The 21060-nt window shown below is 51.3% G+C and overlaps 9 protein-coding genes across 9 annotated transcripts; 5 read left to right on the forward strand and 4 right to left on the reverse strand.

The window, feature by feature from the left end:
- Nucleotides 1–2174: 2174 nt before the first annotated feature.
- On the forward strand, nt 2175–3641 carry P174DRAFT_440771 (arabinan endo-1,5-alpha-L-arabinosidase). The gene is made up of 5 exons (XM_024827131.1): nt 2175–2479; nt 2528–2927; nt 2948–3006; nt 3063–3148; nt 3203–3641. The coding sequence occupies exons 1-5, from the start codon at nt 2216–2218 to the stop codon at nt 3336–3338; spliced, it is 945 nt and encodes a 314-aa protein (XP_024684779.1). The 5' UTR covers nt 2175–2215; the 3' UTR covers nt 3339–3641.
- Nucleotides 3642–5893: 2252 nt separating this feature from the next.
- Nucleotides 5894–6643, forward strand: P174DRAFT_430457 (putative glutathione S-transferase; the record flags this gene model as incomplete). The annotated part of the gene is made up of 3 exons (XM_024825628.1): nt 5894–6095; nt 6149–6251; nt 6295–6643. 3 exons carry the CDS (start codon nt 5894–5896, stop codon nt 6641–6643), a joined length of 654 nt encoding a protein of 217 aa, XP_024684780.1.
- Nucleotides 6629–8628, reverse strand: P174DRAFT_405434 (alpha-keto acid decarboxylase family protein). The gene is made up of 2 exons (XM_024824071.1): nt 8405–8628; nt 6629–8354 (listed from the first exon to the last, which is right to left on the reverse strand). The coding sequence occupies exons 1-2, from the start codon at nt 8601–8603 to the stop codon at nt 6826–6828; spliced, it is 1728 nt and encodes a 575-aa protein (XP_024684781.1). The 5' UTR covers nt 8604–8628; the 3' UTR covers nt 6629–6825.
- A 1353-nt stretch (nt 8629–9981) lies between these two features.
- P174DRAFT_430459 (sterol desaturase family protein) lies at nt 9982–10839 on the reverse strand (the record flags this gene model as incomplete). Its single annotated transcript, XM_024825629.1, has 1 exon — nt 9982–10839. One exon carries the CDS (start codon nt 10837–10839, stop codon nt 9982–9984), a length of 858 nt encoding a protein of 285 aa, XP_024684782.1.
- Nucleotides 10840–11163: 324 nt separating this feature from the next.
- On the reverse strand, nt 11164–12560 carry P174DRAFT_503368 (uncharacterized protein; the record flags this gene model as incomplete). Its single annotated transcript, XM_024831159.1, has 4 exons — nt 11164–11545; nt 11633–11760; nt 11781–12133; nt 12193–12560. The coding sequence occupies 4 exons, from the start codon at nt 12558–12560 to the stop codon at nt 11402–11404; spliced, it is 993 nt and encodes a 330-aa protein (XP_024684783.1). The 3' UTR covers nt 11164–11401.
- A 1099-nt stretch (nt 12561–13659) lies between these two features.
- P174DRAFT_483453 (uncharacterized protein) lies at nt 13660–14175 on the forward strand (the record flags this gene model as incomplete). The annotated part of the gene is made up of 2 exons (XM_024830748.1): nt 13660–13676; nt 13815–14175. The coding sequence occupies 2 exons, from the start codon at nt 13660–13662 to the stop codon at nt 14173–14175; spliced, it is 378 nt and encodes a 125-aa protein (XP_024684784.1).
- Nucleotides 14176–15114: 939 nt separating this feature from the next.
- P174DRAFT_388139 (LysM peptidoglycan-binding domain-containing protein) lies at nt 15115–15915 on the forward strand (the record flags this gene model as incomplete). Its single annotated transcript, XM_024823389.1, has 2 exons — nt 15115–15580; nt 15638–15915. Exons 1-2 carry the CDS (start codon nt 15145–15147, stop codon nt 15913–15915), a joined length of 714 nt encoding a protein of 237 aa, XP_024684785.1. The 5' UTR covers nt 15115–15144.
- Nucleotides 15916–16371: 456 nt separating this feature from the next.
- P174DRAFT_420056 (putative MFS transporter) lies at nt 16372–17954 on the reverse strand (the record flags this gene model as incomplete). Its single annotated transcript, XM_024824836.1, has 3 exons — nt 16372–17600; nt 17649–17697; nt 17748–17954. The coding sequence occupies 3 exons, from the start codon at nt 17952–17954 to the stop codon at nt 16372–16374; spliced, it is 1485 nt and encodes a 494-aa protein (XP_024684786.1).
- A 91-nt stretch (nt 17955–18045) lies between these two features.
- On the forward strand, nt 18046–20527 carry P174DRAFT_420057 (putative MFS transporter; the record flags this gene model as incomplete). The annotated part of the gene is made up of 9 exons (XM_024824837.1): nt 18046–18109; nt 18755–18893; nt 18945–19105; nt 19158–19280; nt 19326–19669; nt 19735–19783; nt 19829–19876; nt 19921–20232; nt 20277–20527. The coding sequence occupies 9 exons, from the start codon at nt 18046–18048 to the stop codon at nt 20525–20527; spliced, it is 1491 nt and encodes a 496-aa protein (XP_024684787.1).
- Nucleotides 20528–21060: the final 533 nt, after the last annotated feature.

Below are 21060 nucleotides of genomic sequence, written 5' to 3' on the forward strand. Positions count from 1 at the left end.
ATTGTCCCCTATACAAAGAGGTATCAAACGACACTGTCCACTCTCAGTGCCATCCATCCTCTTCCCTCACTCTACAGACTCAAAGCTATCCTGGAGCAAATTCAACTCCTAATAGAACTACAGACTGATATCTAACGCGACTGGTCTTTCTGCCAAAGCTGGATTACCTTCCTCTCTGCCGTACTTCCCCTGGCATAGGACATTCGTGTCGGATTGGAGCAACTCGCCAGCTTACGTGTCAGGGGCTTGTTCAGTGGACAGGCCATGGACTGGAATGAAACCGATAGGGACCGAGCTCAGGTACGATGCACGCGGTGCAGAGGAGATATGCTTAATGTGTGAAGAATGATGACACATCATGAATCTATAGAAAACTATGCGAAGGTGCATTCCAACGTCTGTATTTGTAGCAGTATATCTCAACAACGGAGGAAGAATAGTAGTATGAGGCTATGACTCACTGGACCGATAACCATGATTTTCTTATTAAAATGGCTCTAACTACATATGACCTTCATATCCGAATGACAGTCAGCAGATTCTATGTGCTGGAGTATCAAGAAGATCATTCAGCCTTCCCCGCATTTCCTGCTGCACTATGAGGTGGCATGTGCTCATACCAAAAAGGAATTATGCCATCAGCGCTAATAGGCGATGATATCACTGGAAGTAAGCCATTCAGGAAGAGCACAAGGCTTATATCCCAGGGCTAATAATATGATGACTGTTACCCCGCATTTCTGTCTTGGGCGCGCTTACCGCAGCAAGTACATCAAACAATCCTCGAGGTATTCCAATATCACAGTATACACTGTATTATAATAAACGAAAGTGCCAGTAGTAGAGGCTGGGAGTACAGTACAGTATAATATGATCCACCGATCTTCGCTGTCAACCGGATCATGACGGGGGTGCCCCAGAAAAGACTCGATCGATGCGATCGATGGACCAAGATGAGATCCTTGTCTTTGTCGATCAATCTGAGTCAGAATGACGGAAGACAAGCACAGTAGCGTGCAGACGACAACACAACATTTTTACCGTACTGTCTTGGATGCGCTACTTGATAAACGAGTCATTCAGATATCTGCTCACACTTGCCTATAACAGGTGTTGCTATACATCATATCCAGCTCATAGGTGTCTATTTCCCCGAGGATGATTGCATGGAGTCTCTTGAAGAAGATTTACTGCATTGTCCTAACGGAGTAATCTGAATCGCATGGACCATGGTAAGACTCTGGCGGGACAAACCTACAAGCTGCTAAGAACGACGGATGGCTGAAGCCACCATAAGACACCGAAGAGGATGCCGCCGGAGTTAATCTATATCCAATGATGTTTATCAGTTGCAGAGGAGATATGTCATCTGCTCATCTTGACTTCATTTTGCGCGATCCCAATGGCCCACTTGGTCCCACTATGATGCACGGCAGCCATGACTCGCGAGACCGTTTGATCCGTCTACTCACAGTTATTCTAATGATTCTGAGCATTCGGAAATGGCCGATCGGGAGATTGATCCACTCGGACAACGCACTCGACTGGATGCGTGTAGCAAGCAAGGGATGCATTACTAGTTCTGTAAACGCTCCGATAGATAAAGGAACAAAAGAATGGCGGTCTGAGGTCATACGAAATTGACAAATACAGTCAGCAAACAACTTAGTATTCAATATCAGCATTGTAGGTCAAAAGTCTCCCTAGTCCTTAGGTTTGGCCAGATCGCGATCGGCGGTCACCAGGTAAGGCTCAAAGAATTATTGTACTTAGTTCCAAGCTTTTCCTCTTAACGCCTCCGACTTTCATTCGATTACCATCAGCCATGGCAGTACGTACTTGATACCTCACTCCACTCCCGCGTTGGCGTTGCGACTGCAAGCTCATCATTGGGCCGAATCGCGCCATTGCCCGCGATAGGATACGCTTTGGGCCACTATGCATGGCCGGCTTCAATCTTTCCGACTCCGCGCCCAGTCATCTGCGGCACAAAGGGGTCGCCTGGATGAGGGATATCTTGGCTTGCGGGAGGTTGCCGTGTGGGCTGCGATGGCTGCATTCAGTCCAAAGGCTGACAATATGGGGTAAATTCCGAGAGATTCCTCTGGCACCGAGTGGGCCAGGAATGACATAAATAGAGCTGTTCGCTCCTGTGCGACCTTTTTCGAAGTCAATAATAATACAGTATTTGAATAGAGGCAAACTAAGGTTCGCCATGTATCTATATACTCTCTTCCTCCTCTTCCTGGCGTCCGTCAACGTCAACGCCTACGCAAACCCCGGTGCCTGCTCGGGCAACTGCTGGACCCATGATCCTGGTCTGTACCAGCGTAAATCCGACGGGAAATACTTTCGCTTCGCAACGGGCGGAGGCATCCATATCGCGTCGGCGGACAGTCTCGAGGGCCCGTGGACAGACGACGGCTATGTTCTACCCAATGGCTCCATCATCGATCTAAGCGGGAAGAACAACCTCTGGGTATGCTCCTTTCCCTTTACCTCTTGTCATGTCTCCTAACATTTCCAGGCCCCTGACCTGCACTACCGAGATGGGACATACTACCTCTACTACGCGGTTTCCTCGCTCGGCTCGCAGAACTCGGCCATTGGAGTTGCAACCTCCAAGTCCATGGAAGCCGGCAGCTGGACCGACCACGGCACTACCGGCATCGAGTCCACGTCCGCCAGCCCGTACAATACCATCGACGCCAACTGGATCGTCGTCGGTGGCACCCAGTACGTCAACTTTGGCTCCTACTGGAATAACCTGTTCCAGGTGGAGATGGCCAACGGCCTCAAAATCAAGAGCGGCGCCACGCCGCACCAGATCGCCTACAATGCCAGCGGGATCCATCGCCAGGAGGCGGCCTTCATCTTTGAGCGCAACGATTACTTCTACTTGACTTTCTCCGGGGTATTGCGCTGGGGTACAATGATACGTGGCCAGCACCGGGCGAGGAGTACTTTATCTCGGTTTGTCGGTCGACTTCAGCGACGGGAGGATTCGTAAGTAGCAGCACCCCCATATTTGTCTCTTATATCAGAAGGCTGATAACCCGCAGGTCGACAAAAACGGCGTTTCGTGCCTGAACAGCGGAGGAACCCTTTTGCTCGCCAGTCATGATTACGTCTACGGCCCCGGCGGACAGTAAGTCACCACCCCTTATGGAAGGTAAAGAATGAACTAACGTCTGGGCGACAGGGGCATCCTCAACGACCCAAGCAAGGGGTTGGTCTTGTACTATCACTACGCGGACACGCGCATCGGCAAGGCCGTCGAGGACTACCAATTCGGATGGAACCAGTTGAAGTGGGACAACGACTGGCCTAGTGTTTGACCTTGAATCATTTGTTTTTCTGATTATACATATGCTTTTTTTCATATATATTTTATCTATTTGTTAATATTGTTTGATTATTCAAGCGTTCAGCCACTGCGCCACCGGGAGCGTGGAATTCGATAGTTATGCAAGGGGTGAATCTGTACATTCGCTCTATTGGCCTTAGCCAGGAGCAAGAATGCCCTATCATTCAGGGGAATAAATCTCAGGCTTGGGATATTGAATATTTTTGCTATTGATTCTGGTTTCATAGATCTGCTGAGAGAAATTGAGAGAGGCCGATCACTCATTTGGCTGCCATACCTCTTTGCATCAGCTACCAAAAGAGATATTAGAACACTTAACACTAACCTCGTAATACTTTATAGCATATTATAGAGTTTTGTATTGATGATAAAGAGAATAAAAGGGCCCTCTGCATACAGTCAAGTCAAGGACAATATTGTCAAATTTTTACGGTCTAGTTCGTAGGCAAGGCTCAGAGCAGGAAATCCAGCATCTGGTGACGATGCATATAAAGCTCCCTATGTCATTTGCAACGACACTGTTTTAGTGCCATTCGAAATTTCTGAACACCAGGGCAATGGCTGACTGTAGTGAGTTGTCCATGGCTCTGACTGTCAGCTTTCCCAGAGCAGTGTCATGCTCCTGCTATGACAGAGGACAAATCGGCAAAACCTATTGTGAGAAAGAAGGACACCATCTAAAAAAAGGTTCAAGAGGATAATTAATGCCTCTACAGAGCACGAGGCTGTGGTGTCAACGAGGCAGTGCCGGGTCATAATACGAGGGCTAGCGCACAGCCGCCGCCAGATAAGAAGTCGAAACTCGGAGCATTTCATTTTTCCCAGATGCTCTCGTCGTCTGTTTGACATCGTACACCTGTGTACATTCCACTCGATCGAACTGCCCGAGTACTGCACCTTGGACCTCAGCTGGCTGATTCATTTCCTATTACGCCGTCGGAAGGCTTGTCTCAGCGTGGAGAGCGGTCGACCAGTATCCTGTTCCAAAAAAAAAATGCCCACTCAAAGGAACTGCCAACAATAGAAGACACATCGCAGAAGTCCACGAATAAGTCAATTATTATAATGGGTGGGCTACCTGGAAGAAAGAGCTCCGGCATAGGGACAACTACAATGCGTGGCTTGCCCTCCTGCTCTACATCCTTGCCTAACCTGCGCACCATGGAATGGCTCTGGGTAGAATCAAGCACCCGGTACGCAGCACAGTTAGTAGACGAAGTTAATCCAGCGTCGGGACCAGTTCAAGGGAAGAGGTCCGCTCGCAAACTGGAATAAGTGCTTCTCAAGGGCACCGGCCGAAGACTCGGTATGATCGGGTTGAAAGAAAATCCTGCCATTTGTCTCATCTGCCTTCGCTGCGCGTATTCTCCGCTCAGATGGTCAAAGATTTTGATCGGCTTCTTCCTGATATAACGAAAGGCACGTCGAGCGTAACGCATCTTGAGCTCCGGCAGAGTATCACCCGCACGGGATTCGAGCGCTTGATAACACTCTGCACCGCTCTGAGGTCGTTCAAGTACTAATACGAGCCAGGACCGTTCATATTCGAAAGGATGGCCACGATAACAGCCCACCTGCAAACGAGGAGGGATACCCTCGAGACACTGTGTCTGGACTCGGAATCCTACTCTATGTTGCAAGGGTTTGAGAGACAGCACCAGTGGGTTGGATCGCTGTGAGAGTTTCGAAGATTGAAAAATCTTCAGTTGCAAATGGTTCACTCTTTTCCACACCGATCAGCAGCTGCCTCCAAAGAGGTTGGTAGATCTTCTTCCTCCATCAATTGAGATTCTGTGCATTTCTGGATGGTGGCGCGAGAATGAGGCGGTCATGTTGGTTGAAATGATGGATCTGGTGCAAGCGAGAGATGAATTCCCTTATTTGTCAGAGATGACTATCTAGGGGAGGTTCCTTATGAAGCGATTATCGCCCGGTGAAATAATGAATTTTCAAACATGGCCACGGCTCTCCTGCCGGTAACTGACGGAAGGATCTTGGAAGACAGGATCCTCGAGGTGACGGCTCCATTGCGTTCTAGCTGCGACAAATTGGGTGTCTCATTTTCTATCAAGGAATACGAGGTCGAGGCTAGGGCACAAGGACACAAGAATCCACCTCCCCAGGACCTTGTTCCCTTATTCCGGCAAGGAAGTCCAATCTGGATTTGATCTATCGGCTCAGTAGGGCTAGATTCGCCGTACGCTATATTATGCTACGGTCCGTGCAGGATCTATCCGATGGATCGACGGATCGAAGGGTCGAAGGATCAGGAACAGCGCGCCTAGAAAAATTGATGATAATCCCATAAGCCATCCATAAGCAAACCCCACGGGGAGTCGGAATTAATTCCGTAAGCTACCGCTGCTCGTTAATCATGCCCAAATCGGACTGATCACAGCCCCAAATCTGCCCCGCTTGCGAGTGGCATCTCGTATAAAAGGTGACATAGTACTCGAAATTTCCCTTCTCAACCCCGCTCTTCAAACCATCAGTGTACTACCATAATACACTCCAACTTCAGACACAATGGTTCTCAAGCTCCACGGATCCCCCTGGTCGACTTGCACGTCCCGCGTGCGCCTCGCGCTCATTGAGAAGGGCGTCGATGCCGAAATAGTCAACGTCGACCTGGCCAAGGGAGAACACCTGGCAGAGACTTATTTGGAAATGCAGCCCTTTGGCAAAGTGCCTGTCCTGCAGGATACCGAGACAGGCGTTCAAGTCTTCGGTAGGATTTCCCGCTAGCAAATTGCTCTACTCGTGCTAATTTCTTGCCCCTAGAAAGCAGAGCTATTGCTCAATATATCATCGCCAAATACCGTGGCCAGGGGGCAGAGCTTGCCCCCCGGAGTCTGATCTTAAAGCCTATGCTCTGTACCAGCAGGTATGTCCAGCCATTCAGCTTTTTACGGAGGGTACTGACAAAGCGAGGCTATCTCCATTGAACAATCCTACTTTGATCCCCCTATTGCACAGCTCGCCTACGAAAAGGTCTGGAAGTCCATGAAGGGCGAGGGCGAAACCGACGAAGCGCGCGTCAAGGCGCTGCTTGCGCAGCTGGACCAGACTCTCCAGGGCTACGAGCGGGTGCTTTCCAAGCAGAAGTACCTTGCCGGCGACGAGATCACATTTGCGGATCTGTCGCATCTGCCGTACGGGGTGTTTGTGGAGCCGTTTGGGTTCGCGGACTTGATTGCAAAGTACCCCCATTTCCAGAAGTACTGGGAGGACTTGAAGTCCAGGGAGAGCTGGAAGAAGGTTTCCGCTTCGTCTTAGTTTGTGGCTCTATTTTACCTCGTCAATGTTGCAATTATAGTATTACCTCGCCCAGTGTGTACTCCTATATACATCCAATGCTAGTCGTATTGCAGAGGGATCCCAACCGACAGGCAGCCTACATCATCGACAGAGTGGACAGGCAGAAAGCATGAATTAAGTTAGCAGTCTATTGGCATAACCTATTTCTGCGCATTGTCCCTCGCAATCTGGGAATTCAGCAAATTCATCAACACATCAGGCGCGTCAAACTTGTCCATAAACACCTCCACCATCCGCAGGCCTTTGCCATTCACCAGCTGTTCATCCTTCAGCACGGCGTCACAATCCGCCCAGGTGCGAATCTGCCATGTCCGCGACGCATACTCGCCTTCTTGATCCGCGCCGAATAGCTCCGGGGCCTTGAGGTACCGCCACCGGGCGACGTCGTTGTACGCCTGGTTCCGGCCATGGATGCACCGCTCGATTGTATAGCCATCATTATTGATCAGGAAGACAATAACATTGAGTTTGTGGTGGATGATTGTGCTCAGCTCTTGAACGGTCATTTGGAAGCTGCCGTCGCCGATGAAGAGGATTGTTCGGGCGGTGGAGATGTCGTGGTACTCGTTTCGCGTAATCAGATCATGCTGCGCGTAGCTCGCGCCCAGGGTAGCCGGAAGCATGTATCCGATGGACAGCCAGGTGACTGGCTTGAAGAGACGGGTCTGTGGGGGGAGGACAAAGTCATTGGCGCCGTAGCCAGGCGTTCCTGTTTCACCGAGGACGATATCGCCAGAGCGGAAGAAGGGCGACAGCCGTCTCCAGAAGCCGGCGGTCTGTGTGACGAGGTCGGTAGGGGGCACTTCAGGGAGGACTTGGGCCGTGGGGTGGACCAAGTTATGCTTGTGCACGGGGATCTTAGACATGTCCAGTCGCTGTGTGAGCTGCTGAATGAAATATTTGACTGGGAGATCACGGTAAATGTCTTTATTGACTTGGACCGAAGTTGGATTGAGAAGAACACTCGTCTCGTCCTGCGGTCTCACCAGGAAGATGTAGGTGTTGGTGTTGCTAAAGTGTGGTCCGAAAGCCAGGACCAGGTCACACGAGTCCACAAACTCTTTGTGAGCAGGCCTATACACTCCATAGACGTTGGGTAGAGACTCGTCAACCAACCCTTTGCCGAAGCCAGACGTAAATGTCGGCCAGCCCGTTGCCTTGACAAAATGATTCACTTCATTAACCGTACCAAAAGCTCTTGTCTCTCCGTCAACCAGAATCATGGGCTTCTTCGCGTTGTAGATCCTCTCCAACACAGCAGACAAAGCGGCCTCCTCCACCTGGGGCTGGCGCACGGGCGGCGGGACCTCGAGCTTCGACGCCAACCCCGCAGTGGGCACAAGCACGGGCACCATATCAACGGGGATAGTAATGCGCACCGGTCGACTATGCAGCAGACACTGCAGCAGAATTCTGTCGATCTCCGCAGGCGCCGTGCGGTGGTCACTCAGACTGACTTGCGCTACCGTGACATGCTCCTGCATGCGGTCGAACCGCTGGTATTCGCCATCAATAAAGGTGTGATGGATCATTGCGCGCGACTCGTGCGAAGCGCGCATGGGAGTCCCAACAATGTGCACGACTGGAGCTCTCTCTGCATAAGCACCCGCGATGGCATTGACGGCGGATAATTCGCCCACGCCAAAGGTGGTCACCAGCGCACCGATACCTAAGTAATCAGCGTGCGTCAGAGCAGTACGAAGGGAGAGGAGCAAGTACCTTTGATCCGGGAGTATCCATCCGCAGCATATCCCGCGTTAAGCTCATTGCAATTTCCAACCCAGTTGAGTCCCGAGGGTACAACGTGATCCAGAAGGGTCAGGTTGTAGTCACCAGGTACCCCAAATATAGAGTCTACACCCAATTGACGCAGACGTTTGAAGAGGTATTGCGCCAAGGGTAGAGTGTCGCCTTCCATGTTGAGTCGTATAGTTCTGACTGTGTATTATTTGTCTCCAACACCTTGTAAACAACACTTTTGACCCGTTGCTGGATATATGATAGAAGCAAGATCAACAATGGGGAAACTGCGACATCAAAAGATGCGGGGGGTGATACACGCTAGTCCGCTTTGGGGCATCCTCGGCTGGCCATTACTCAATCAGATCTCAGGGTCTCGAGCTGTGATTGGCTACTGTTCGCCGACATCCGATAAGCGCCCGTCGGCGATAACAAAATCAGGCTAGAAAGTGATGCCTTAGGATTGTATCCGATGCTAAGCGGGGGATGGCCATATGCTAGGCACTGCCGATGGAGAGTTTCCAGCTCATTTCGATGTAGACATCGTTTTGACTAGAGGGAACATGGATTAGCGATAAGATGTATATATCAGGACGCACCATCAGCATGGACAACCGACAATCCAAGATGCGTCGCAACTCGCCATTGCCAATATATACTTTTTAACCGTTACGGTTCGATCGACCATAAATGGCTGGAGCAGAACAAGGATACAGTTATTTAATGCATTCGAATAAAGTCATTTCCATGAGTTTTCGGAAGGGTAGTGCCATTCTTTACTCCTCCAGCGAAATTGTATTGACGGGAAGAAACTGACATGGGGCAGTGTGATGATGCTACACGGAGGACTGCCTATATCATCACAATACCAAACATCTCTTATGCAAAGTTCGAACCCTACTGCAATGCCTGCGAGATAGAAGGCACTAATACTCGTCCATTCAACTACAAGTGAGAATATTGGAACCATTAAATTGTCTTGGAGGCAAACTTGGATGGTCAGGGCCAGTCCAAGAACATCTTACGAACCATCCGAAACGGATATCACTGGAACATAATCAGGACCTGGTTCCGTTCCGACAATCTTGAGTCTGCAGCTGTGCTCCAGCAGAACCGGGTTAGGGGTCTGTCGCACTGCGAGGTGGTGCAGAGGATACGGCGATCAGTCTGTATTCGTAGAGCCAGTTTCGTACGAAACAGGCCAACCTTTTGTTGCGAATTGCTACCCCATAAGGTCGTGTCTGTTTCTGCGAGAGTACATAGTTGCTTTGAGAAAGTCTAACACGTCGCTCACCTAGCTTGTTATTCATTGAGCTCAGTTCGAATCGAGATATGTTCGACACCTGAAGTCTACAAGTCTGAGGGGTCGGTTAACTAGAATTCTGACAATGATACGCCTTCGTGTCTCCGGGTATCTGCGCTAATGGGATAAAAACATGCATAGGACATGAGATCGTGAGATCCAGGGGTGCTGAGATCATTAGGTCCTTCATCAAGTGTATAAGTGGTAATAGGGGCCACGGAATGGCCAGTGCTGCTTTGAAGACAGGAAGCCTTCATTTCGCGTACATGTGTCTCCTCCGCTGAGCCTGCCACTCCTTCTCTGTTGCTGCCCGACGCGCCGCCACCAGATCCCACCGCGTGCCAAAATAGGTGTCGCAGATGCCCGGACTGCCGAACCCATCGGAGAATGAAACATTCGCACGAGAATGATGCTCTCCGTGAGCGCGATTGTCGACAAAATCCCGGATCAAGGCCGCAACCTTTGGAGTCCAGCTCTGTAGCTGTCTTTTACCTCCGGTGAGGTTCTCTGGTAGGAACAATGCAGAAAAATCGTACCCTGAGTGCTCATAAACTCCACCTAGAGCTCCAGACCCGGCAACAAGAGAATGGAAGAAAACATCTGCGCCGCCGCCTCCCACCAGCGCAAGAGGGACAAGATACGGGAGCACAATCTCGAGGAAGAAGTCCGGGGCGGACATGTAGCATGCGCTGATTCCCCGGCTGGCTCCGGTCGAGTGATGCAGCGAGTGCTGCAACAGGCGCATAAGTCGCAGGTCCGGATTATGGAGCAGATACCGATGAGTGAGGTATTGCACCACGTCATGACCGACGGCCATGGCCGGAAGTGACAGGAGAAAGTGCAGGGGATGCAGGTGCGTTGGTCCCGCGAAACACAATTCCATTGCCTGGACGAGCATCATGCTTGGAAGGAGAATGAAGCATTGATTGAACAACACGCGCGGCAGCATTTGAATGTATGGCTTGCGGTCGATATCGCGGACCTTCAGGTGGGGCATGCTATTGGTGCCGTCGCACCATTCAAAGACAAATCCGACGGCATGAAAGACGACCGCCTGAACAAGCCAGGCATATATTGATAGGGGTAGCCAGCTTGGTAGGTTCACTTCCATGGTGTTCTTCTGAGAGTGAGACGGCGTGAGCGGGCTGGAGGGGAATGCAAATGCAGATATCCAGCCCGCATTTATTCATACTCTCGAGGCAATATTTGCACTTCTGACATTTCCGACACTTCCGGCCCAAAGAGCCATGACTCGGCCCGTTGCGTTGTATGATCACTGTTAGTACTAAGATATTTTCTACTGCAAGCATCTACAGGGTGGAGAATGACATCATCCGCATGCAGTCTTAGTCACAATTTGCTCGAATGCGCGCTTATCTACCTCATTTACTGCAAAATATTTCCTTGGTCGGAGGAATGTCATTGTTCATAAATGAAGTGATGACCCTTACTTTCGATATAATGGTCATTGCACTAACATAGGTATGTGGACGTCGTGTATCCTGCTGCCTTGGATAGATCAACCTCCCCTTTCCGCTCTTGGCAAAAGGTCAGTTGCACCACGTGTTGGAACAGTTGGATCGTGTCAACATTCACCTTCGCTTATCCCAAGGCTAAAGTTAGGTAAAGACTAAAGGCTGTAGATCTCTTCGGCTAGTCAACCCTGTTTTTGCTCAATTTGAATATCGAGTAATGATTGGTTGACCACCGGAACCAGTCTGACACCACAACAAAGGACTTGAAGAAAGATATTCACAAAGGCTGGGAAGCCCAACTGAGTAGCTGAAATCTTCCATTATACCTCTCGAGAGGTACTGCTAGAAATGATAGAAGCAAGCTAATATAACCCCCATTCAACCTGCCGCCCTTGACTGTTCCATCACAAGACATCACCCCCTTCGCACCAACCTTTCCAGACCCCCAAACTGTCTGACCAAACCAGTAATGATATCAACAATGTCCTGAGCACCAATATTGAAGTCAACGTTGCCGTTCTTCCCCTGTCCCTGGACCCAAAGGCGCACGACCCGAACTGCACAAGCTGGTGCTGACTGCCGATCGCGTTCTCAACCTCCCAATCGCCATCCGTATTCTGTATGTTCTCCACGATCTGCATGCAGTCTGACACGCTGGGGGACGCATCGCTAGTCTGGTCAACGAACGTCGAGTCTTGGCAGTGGTTGGGCGCCTGGTGCGGGATGCATGGATAGTTGGCCACGTTGATGTAGGGCCCGCCGCGCTGGTCCCAGGCCTTGAAGGCAAAGTCAGCGCTGCACACGGGTAGGCGGATGAAGCCAGGGGTCGTGATGTCCTGGTTGTAGAGGTCCTCCAGCGTCCCGCTGTTGCTAGGGTCCGCGGCGCCGCCGCCGTTCTGGTTGCCGTTTTGCTGGTACGTGCGGACCGATCTAAATGGCGCAGTTGTCAGTTTATTTTCTGAATCAGAAGCTGGGGAACTGAAACCCACCCCGTGATGAGATCACCCACAGTGATACCGCCAAAGTCCTTCCCATCGAGGGAGTCGATGCCCGGCGGGGCAGAGAACTTGTTATCAAAGCACCCTCCCTCGGTGCGGGTCGACGCATCCCCCTTGGGGCTGGCAAGATAGTAGAGCTTTCCGCCGTAGCAGCCTGCCGTCGCGTGCATGGTGTCCTCGTCCAGGTAATCGCCCATCGGGTCGATGGTGCCACAGTCGTAGCCCGAGTCGATGATGAACGCGTACGTGCCTGAAACGGCCCAGATGGACGGGATGGCAAATCCAAAGAAGGCCTTACTGATGCTGGCTCGGAGGGCACTTGCGCTCTCTGCGGGGGCATCTGGGCCAGGTGGTGCCATCCCTTTGCCTATATGGTGCTGATATCAGTGGCAGCCAGTGCGCCCTCGTCCCACCAGCCCAGATTATAGGTCGAGTTCACGGACCACACAGCAGCCGCAGTCTTTGCTTTCGACTGTGGGAGGTTGTACCAGTCCGCGCCATAGGAAGTACAAGCATAGATGCAATGACGAGAGTCTGGCTCGTCCACTCAATTATACAAAGAGAACTCATAGAACAAGGTCTGCTGGCAGGACTGGACCTGTTCGAAGTTGTGGTAGACCGACCAATTAGACGGATTAGGTCCAGCGATGTTGCAAGCCACCGGGCATGCGTCTCTACTGCGGTAGCCAGGACTGACGGGCTGTCTGAGCCCTCGCGTTCCTGGCGTCGCAGAGGCAACGTCGGCAGACAGGAAGAGGGCTATGGCCCCTATGACCGTACTAAGCCAGAGGGGGGTCATTGTGCTTGGGCAACGTCCCTATCAAGGGAGTGTAAAAGAAAGTCTAAAGGAGTGTGATGAGGAGTAAACAAACACCAATGAATGAAAGAGTAGTTGGCATATTTCCCATCCTTTCAGAGCGGTTTCATCGCAGCTTCTTGTATTGTCTCCTCTGACAGTCGATAGGCATCCATATCTACACCAGCATGTCTTCTCATCTCCTCTTGTGAGTGCAATTTCAGGTTCATACTTTGACCAATTGTGAGTGGACCAGACTACACCACGCTATCGAAATAATTCCAGGTGGGTATTAATTAAATCACCTACCTTGGGGGCTGCGTTTTGGCCTCGTGTGGGGGATCAAGCATAAGCAGGGTGGACCATGTACCAAGCCACCAAGCGGAGAGCTTCGCTGGCTTGTCTTGCTGGGCAGAGTGCTTGTGATGCATCCACGGTGTAACAGCTCCTGCAGTAGTTGAATCCTGTCGAGTCATGTCGAGTACTAGTCGATAATGAGACTCAATCCCTGATTGCCAAGAACTGCTTAAGGCCACCTATTTGGACTTGTGCGAGTCAGGGGCTTTCCTTCCAAAATTAGGCGATACAAAATATTAAGAACAAGCACATCCAGCCTTGTCAGTTCATCTCTCTTGTAATTCCTCACCACCCTAACATCAGCCATGGCCTTCCTTCGTCGGTCTTGGTTGCTTCTGGCCCTATAGCAGTCCTTCAGTCAGGCGTCCAGCGCTCCAGGGGTCGTGGAAGTAGACTTGATCTTCCACGCAATGACACCTTTGCCCTATCGAAGCTGACCCCCATCGTATTTGCCATCCAGAACCCCGAGCCTCGTGCAGAGCCTCAACCCGGTTCTCTCATGGAATATCGAGCAGCGCGGGGTCAGTGCCAACGATAGCATCCATACCTCGGACCTCTTCCATCTGTCATCTCTCAATTACTCCAACAGCGACCCGTACTTTCTGTATGAGAGTACCGGCCATCTGGACGCCGAGGCGTCCTTCCAGTTTGCCTGGACTATCGAATACAGCAACTACTCCCAAGACGCGGGGACAGACGCCGTGACCTTCACTCGCAACAGCACCCGCCATGCACTCTACTTCACCACCGAGAATGGCACTTCGCAGCAGGATCTCGTCGCTGCGACGGACGACAACACTTGCGCTCAGTCGCTCAGTTAGGCGTGGAATGTTACCAACCTTGTGAATGTCCCAGACGAAAAAAGCTACGGTGGCGCACCCTCTTGTGCAGTCGTTCCCTCTCCAACAGCCACACCCAGTCCTTGCAAGGTCAAGATCAGCCCATCAGCTGCGTCAAGTATCTCAGCCGCTCTAACATTCTATGCATGTGCTGCTCCCTCTCCCCAGGTGAGCTGCCCGGCCGCCAAAAAATGCAGCTTCTGGAATGCAATTACCGGTCGGTGGAGCATGGCTCACCGCGATTGTTGGATGGCTCGCTTACACCCTTGCATGACTCGTGTGTATCTCTCCCTGTGACACCTATTCCTTTGATTTTTCCAGGCCCGTGGCAAGTGACCCCAGTTGCTGGTGGCTTACGCTAGTCGATTAGTTGTATTTGAAATGAATTTGCCTTCAGCTTCATCCTCCACGAAGGACTCTGCATGTAGAACCCCATCTTGGCGCATTTTTGAGGCTCTTGGCAGAAGCTAGGACTGGCCCGATGTCACCATGAGGATATTATCTTGACTCCAATTGTGAGACCGGCACTTGGTTCGGATCCTCCGGTAGTGTCCGTTTGGCTGCGGTAGGCGGCGGTAGGCTGAGAGACTGTAAGGCCACCACAGCCGCTTCGCTAGTACAATAAGCCAATGGAAGCTGTTCCTGACTCTTAGGGCACGGATATCCGGCATCGACAGACCTGGACCACCTAGTACATTTACAATAAACACTAGGGTCTTAGCGTCTTAAAGCAGCCCACTTCTCTCCGCTCGTGCTGACGCTCCATCAACAACGTGAAGTATACGAAATGTTGAACTCGACGGGTTTGGTGAATAGGTTACGTGATGAAAGCAGCCTACAGGAGCACGTGGAGGTATACCTAGGTATATAAAAGGAGTCCAGTGACTATACCGAATGGACAGATCAAATATCCCAACATCCCCTTTCTCTCCTCCACTAGATCCTGAAAACATGGGTTACAAGACTGCTGTCCTCCTGGCCCTGCTTCCCCAGCTGCTGTCTGCCAGCGTTGTCTGTAGCTTCTCCATGGCAGCCAGCAATGGTGACACTTGCCAGTCCTTCGCTTCGACCTGGGGTCAGACCGTCGAGAGCTTTGAAGAGTTGAACCCTGGTGTCTCCTGTCCCAATCTCACGCCCGGTCAGAGCTACTGTGTTATTGGCACCGTCTCGAACGACCCAGAGCCCACGACGACGTCTACGACACTGAAGACCACGACGTCCACAACCACCGCGTCCCCGTCCCCGTACCAGCCCACCCAACCAGGTCTGGTAGCCAACTGTGACACGTTCCATCTCGTCGCGTCCGGTGATCAGTGCGATACCATCGAGGCCAAGTACAGCATTACCGACGCCCAATTCAAGGCCTGGAACCCAAGCATCAACGCCCGTAACTGATCAAATCCCCCGCTTGCCTACATAAGTCTCCTAACCTTGATGATCACAGAATGCACCAACCTCTGGCTGGAGGACTACGTTTGCGTGCACGTCCCGGGCGCCACGACAACCCCAGCTCCCCAGCCCACGCCGACTGGTCCGGAGCCCCAGATGCCCGGCATAGTGAGCAACTGCGCCAAGTTCTACCAGGTCAAGTCGGGCGACAGCTGTTGGTCGATTGACAAAGCTGCGGGCATCACTCTTGCTCAGTTCCGCTCATGGAACACGCAGATAGATGAGAGCTGCACCAATTTGTGGGTGGATTATTACGTCTGCATTGGCGTCTAATCTCTTTTTCCCGAAGAAGCTGGATCACAGTGAGAGACAGAGCTAGTTAGATGAGATGAGTGAGTGATAAGAGATGAATTCTAGGATTTGTTAGTCCAGGGGGGTCTACTATCTCCAGTGCGTAAATACAGTTTACTTATTATGCACAGTATATTATTCGCAAACTGGAATGCACCGAGGATTTTGTAGAGGACCGGTAAACCTGCATGTCACCAAGATAACAGGCTGCAGCGTCAGGCTACACTGCAACCAAGGTCTCCTCCAGGGGTAGAATCGTCTAATATAGCAGAGAGCAGTACTCAGACGTAAATAAGGGGTCCACATGTTGGAATGCCTAGTCACCGAGCACTCCGTGCAGGCGTCCTTATAACCCCGAGCGATTCCCCGGGGCAGCGCCGCATCTGTCTAGGCTAACTGGAGATGGAAGTTTCAAAACCAGTTGGAAGTTTTAGTACACTAATAAGTATACTTGTATCTCGGGTGTCTATCCCCAAGCTTCGCAAACTGCTCCTCATACGGCAGATCCTCGGTCCCTTGCAGCAAACCCAGCGGATCCCTCTGCTTCCGCCGATTCAAAAACCGCAACAGTACCACCTGCAGCACAACAAGCACCATCGCAATCACCAGCAACGCTAAATTAAAGCGAATCCCCAAATTGAAATACGGCGCCGACTCCTTCGGATAGATCCACGTACTCATGATGCCTCCCATATTCGTCGCAATGAACGCCATCGCCACGGCAGTCGCGCGCCGCAGGTGGCCAGCCGTGTTATTCGGCACCCAGCTGATCAGGCATGGCGCGCAGGCATACACACCCGTCACGAGGAGCATGAGCGCCGCGTAGCGGATGCCTACACTACGTCCGTTGATCGCCAGCGCGGCGCCAATCAGCGCGATGCCGCTTGTGACGAAGGCTCCGGCGCCGCGCTGCTGTCGGCGGTCGGAAAAGTACGCTGTTAGCATTGTCACGAAGAATCCGGCGGCGTAGGGTGGGACGGTCATCAGTTGGGTTTTTGTCCGGCTGTATCCAAGTGCTTGGACGATGGAGGGCGAGAAATATGCGAGTCCGAAGAGGCAGGCCCCGTTGCAGAAGAGGATGAGACATGCGATCCAGACGTGGAGATCTTTTAGAACGGAGATGACGCCCTTGAATGTGACTTTGGATTCGGTTTCGAAGTTATTGCTGTCCTGCTGGAGACGGGCGATGCAGCGCCGGGAGTGCTCGGGGCGAAAGGTGATGACTTTCTCTGGACCGTTGGGAAGTACTACGAAGGAGAAGATACCAAAGCAGACGGTAAATAGGCCCTCCAGGAGGAAGATCCACTGCCAGCCCTTCATACCGCGGATGCCGCTCATCTGCTGGATGGCGGCGGCGAGGAGTCCCGAGAAGGCGCCGCTCAGGGAAGCGGCGGAGAAGAAGAGGGCGACGCGAACCTGGAGTTCGTGGCGACGGTAGAAGTTGGACAAGAAGAGGACAATTCCCGGAAAGAGGCCTCCTTCGAGCAAGCCAAGGAAGAACCGACATGCGAGGAAGCCGGAGTAGTTGTGCACTTGCGACTGGAGCGTTGTCACCAGCCCCCAGAGTGTGCATAAGGTCGGAAGGAGGATACGCGGGCCGATGATCTTCAGCAAGAGGTTGGAGGGAAGTTCAGACAAGACATAAGGGACGTAGGTGACGGTAATGGCTGAGCAGTCAGTATCAGGCAATTCAGGATTGGTCAACAAAACCGTACCTGTCTTGTATTGCAAATCACTCAAATGGAGGTCCTTTTCCAGACCGGCCTATGGTCTTCTTTAGCAACAGCCTGCGACAAAATTGGCGGAAGACATACCACTCGTGCGTTTCCAACATTTGCACGATCCAACCAAGCCAGCAGGTATAGCATCAGGGTCATGGGCATAAGCAAAAGGTCCAGCCTGAGAAGAGTCTGGCGATCGAGCCTCAATGTCTCCTCGTCCAAAGTAACCTCCTCATCGGCGACCTCCTTCTTGGCCTCAGGATCTCCAACATGATCGCGAAACGACTTTTGATCGGTCATTTGTGGAGATTCGGCAACTGGCCAGGGCTCACAGGTACGAAAAGATTTTACACGTTTGGATCGTGGATATGAGACCTTGCCTTTTGTAAATATGGCCAAGAAGATCGTCGGTGATGGTCGCTTCGGATTCTCCACTCACGCGGAGCAATTCCGAGGTATAGTTACTAGTCCATGCGAGATGACTACGCTTGCAGCACTGCTGACCGGAAAACTCATCTAGATATACGGGGTCTAAGCGGTAATCCTCTCGGATATACATGAATGCGGGGGCGGGGCAAGAGGCGAAAAGAGTTATATATCGGAACTCCCTAGCGACGGGCCGCGGCTTTCACTTTCGGCTCCGGACTCTTTGCCGCTGAGAGACTAATTATAATAACATGGTAAAGGCAAAGATGTACAATGGGACTGGGGCGACGATCTGATTCTTCGCTAGCACATATATATACCTGTTAATCGCAAGGAAACGCGAAACTAGCAATAAGCTGTAGAACCTTATGAATCAGAAGTAACTCAGGAAATTAAGTCATAGTAGCCATCTAGCATTATGATAAGTGAGATTAGAATTATAGAGTTCAGTTTGACCGCAACCGGCCAGAATGCTTGTCATCTTTCCGGGGACGAATCATCCCACCCCTGACGTCGGTGATGTCAGAAGAAATAAAGTACATGCTAGTTTCCCAAGTTGCGATGGTTTTAGAACTCAGAGATCACTGTCAATTATGGCGCGTCAGTCTATGGAAGTAACTAGTCAGTCGCGTGGCCCGTTGGCACCAGGTCCAGACGGCTAACATCCTCCGTAGACAAAGAATCTGGCTCCAATGGCGACAAGAGATCGCTCGGTGGGTTGAAAACTATCAACGAGCGAAAGCTGATGGCCAAGATCGACTGGCATGTTCTTCCATGTTTGTGTGTCATGCTTCTGCTGGCATTCCTAGATCGGTATGGTTAGACTCCCATTTGTTGCGATAACTGATGCTCACCACTTTGCAGGATTAACATCGGTAATGCAGCGATTCTGGGGTTGAAGGAAGACTTGCATATCCAATCAGGAACGGAATACAACACCGCACTGACCATTTTCTTCGTGCCTTATATCGTCTTTGAAATCCCGTCGAATATCCTGCTGAAGAAATTGAAGCCGCATGTGTGGTGTATGCCCGTTGGCTTCCGCAGATAGGAACAACATATTGACTACACATTCAGTGCCATTATGCATGTTCGGCTTTGGTCTGGTCACGGTGTGTCAAGGCCTCGTATCAAATTGGGGAGGATTAATGACTACTCGCTGGTTCCTCGGCATGCTCGAGTCGGGCTTGACTCCTGGATGTAGGAGTACCTCTTCCTGCGTCCGCAACCCGCTAATCCGGACAGGTTTCTACCTTATTGGCATGTGGTACAAGCGCAGCGAAGCTCAGAAACGATTCAGCTTGTTCCTCAGCTCATCAACTGTCGCCGGTGCGTTTGGGGGGTTGCTTGCCAGCGGGATCGGGAAAATGGACGGACTTCGTGGCTATGGCGGCTGGCGCTGGGTGTTTATCATCGAGGGCGTGATCACCTGCCTGGTTGCGATGGTCTGTTTTTTCATCGTCCCGGGCTTTCCTGAGGATGCAAAGTGGCTCAGTAAGCAGGAGAGAGAGTTCATACTTTCCAAGCTGGCGGATGATGTGGGTAACGCTGCCAGACATGCGAGCATCGGATGGCGCGATGTTCTGGCTGTTTTCAAGGACTGCAAGCATGCTCCTTCGCCATGATGGATAATCGCTAACACCGCTCAGACAAGGTCTTTATAGGCGGAATTATGTACCTTGGACAGGCCGTCACAGCTTACGGTATGTAGACTTTTTGACTCTTAGCGAGTCACTGACGACCAGCAGGATATGCCTATTTTGCTCCTACGATTATCAAAACCTACGGCCACGACGGTACGATCATGTCTCCTATCAGTTGCACACAACTGACCCTTCAGCCATCACATCACAGCTCTACTCCATCCCACCATGGGCCACGGCCTTTGGCCTCGCCATGCTCATCGCCATTTTGTCTGACAAACTCCGCCACCGGTTCATCTTCGCCATAATCCCGATGCTCATCGCCATGGGCGGGTTCGGTATCCTCCATAACGTCCACGACCATCATAGCGTACAATATGGCGCTCTGTTCCTTGTCGCGAGTGGCTGCTACAGTGCCATGCCCGTGCTGGTCTGTTGGTTCTCGACGAACCTGGGTGGTCATCGTCGACGGAGCGTAGGAACGGCATGGCAGAATAGCTTTGGAAATAGTATGTCTTCCATTCACAGGCCGGGGTCATGCTAATCTTGGCAGTCGGCGGGATTATCTCCACCTACTCATTCCTCGCTAAAGATGCCCCTCTCTACCGTAAGGGGTACATCATCAGTCTGTCCTTCCTCTGTTTCTCAGCCGCCATGGCTACCGGCTACTTCCTGGCAATCCTGCACGATAACAAGAAGCGTGATCGAGCCATTGCCAAAGGGACAATTGACCTGCAGTCGTTGCCGGAAGAGGAGTTGGAGTATATGGGAGATTTGGCACCGACATTTCGCTATTCTTATTGATGATCATCACGATGACACTGGTTGAGAGAAGTGCGCGAGCATCCGATAGTGACTCTGCTCTTATAGACTGTTGGGGTCTAAATGGGTTTAATCTTAATAACGACAATGTCATCCAGTCAGATACCGTCGCCCAAATAAACTCCTGTGGATCAATTACTTAGACTTGGTCAAGCTTTCCACATTGAAACTTAAAGACAAGTAGATCTGGAAGACAATCAATTGCTTCGGCTTTTTGAACGGCTACAACAATACCCATAAATTGTAAACTGGCCTTCGTGTGCGCATGCTGAACTAACATGACTAGTTCCTATTGCCCCTATATCTTCAGTCCTAAGTACCAACATCATTACTATGTGAGGTCACAAATGCTCATTGTTCGCTAATTTGGCATCTTTCACACCGGTGCCTTAGCTGACGAGAGCGACCAGGCTGCGTCTGATCCTGGCATCGGAAGCCGGATCGATGCTTCCGAAATGAGCTGAGTTCAGTCGTACATTCAAGCAGGTTACATCAGTTCCTCGTGCATATATGCA

The sequence above is a fragment of the Aspergillus novofumigatus genome (assembly GCF_002847465.1).
Source record: "Aspergillus novofumigatus IBT 16806 chromosome Unknown P174scaffold_3, whole genome shotgun sequence".
Lineage (NCBI taxonomy): Eukaryota > Fungi > Ascomycota > Eurotiomycetes > Eurotiales > Aspergillaceae > Aspergillus > Aspergillus novofumigatus.

Excerpts from the sequence above, each read along its gene's own strand:
- P174DRAFT_440771 (XM_024827131.1), top strand. The coding sequence starts at position 2,216 with ATGTATCTATATACTCTCTTCCTCCTCTTCCTGGCGTCCGTCAACGTC. Across the intron at positions 2,480-2,527 it reads GCGGGAAGAACAACCTCTGG|GCCCCTGACCTGCACTACCG; the intron begins GTATGCTCCTTT and ends TAACATTTCCAG. Across the intron at positions 3,149-3,202 it reads GTCTACGGCCCCGGCGGACA|GGGCATCCTCAACGACCCAA; the intron begins GTAAGTCACCAC and ends TCTGGGCGACAG.
- P174DRAFT_405434 (XM_024824071.1), bottom strand. The coding sequence starts at position 8,603 with ATGGAAGGCGACACTCTACCCTTGGCGCAATACCTCTTCAAACGTCTG. Across the intron at positions 8,355-8,404 it reads TGGATACTCCCGGATCAAAG|GTATCGGTGCGCTGGTGACC; the intron begins GTACTTGCTCCT and ends CTGATTACTTAG.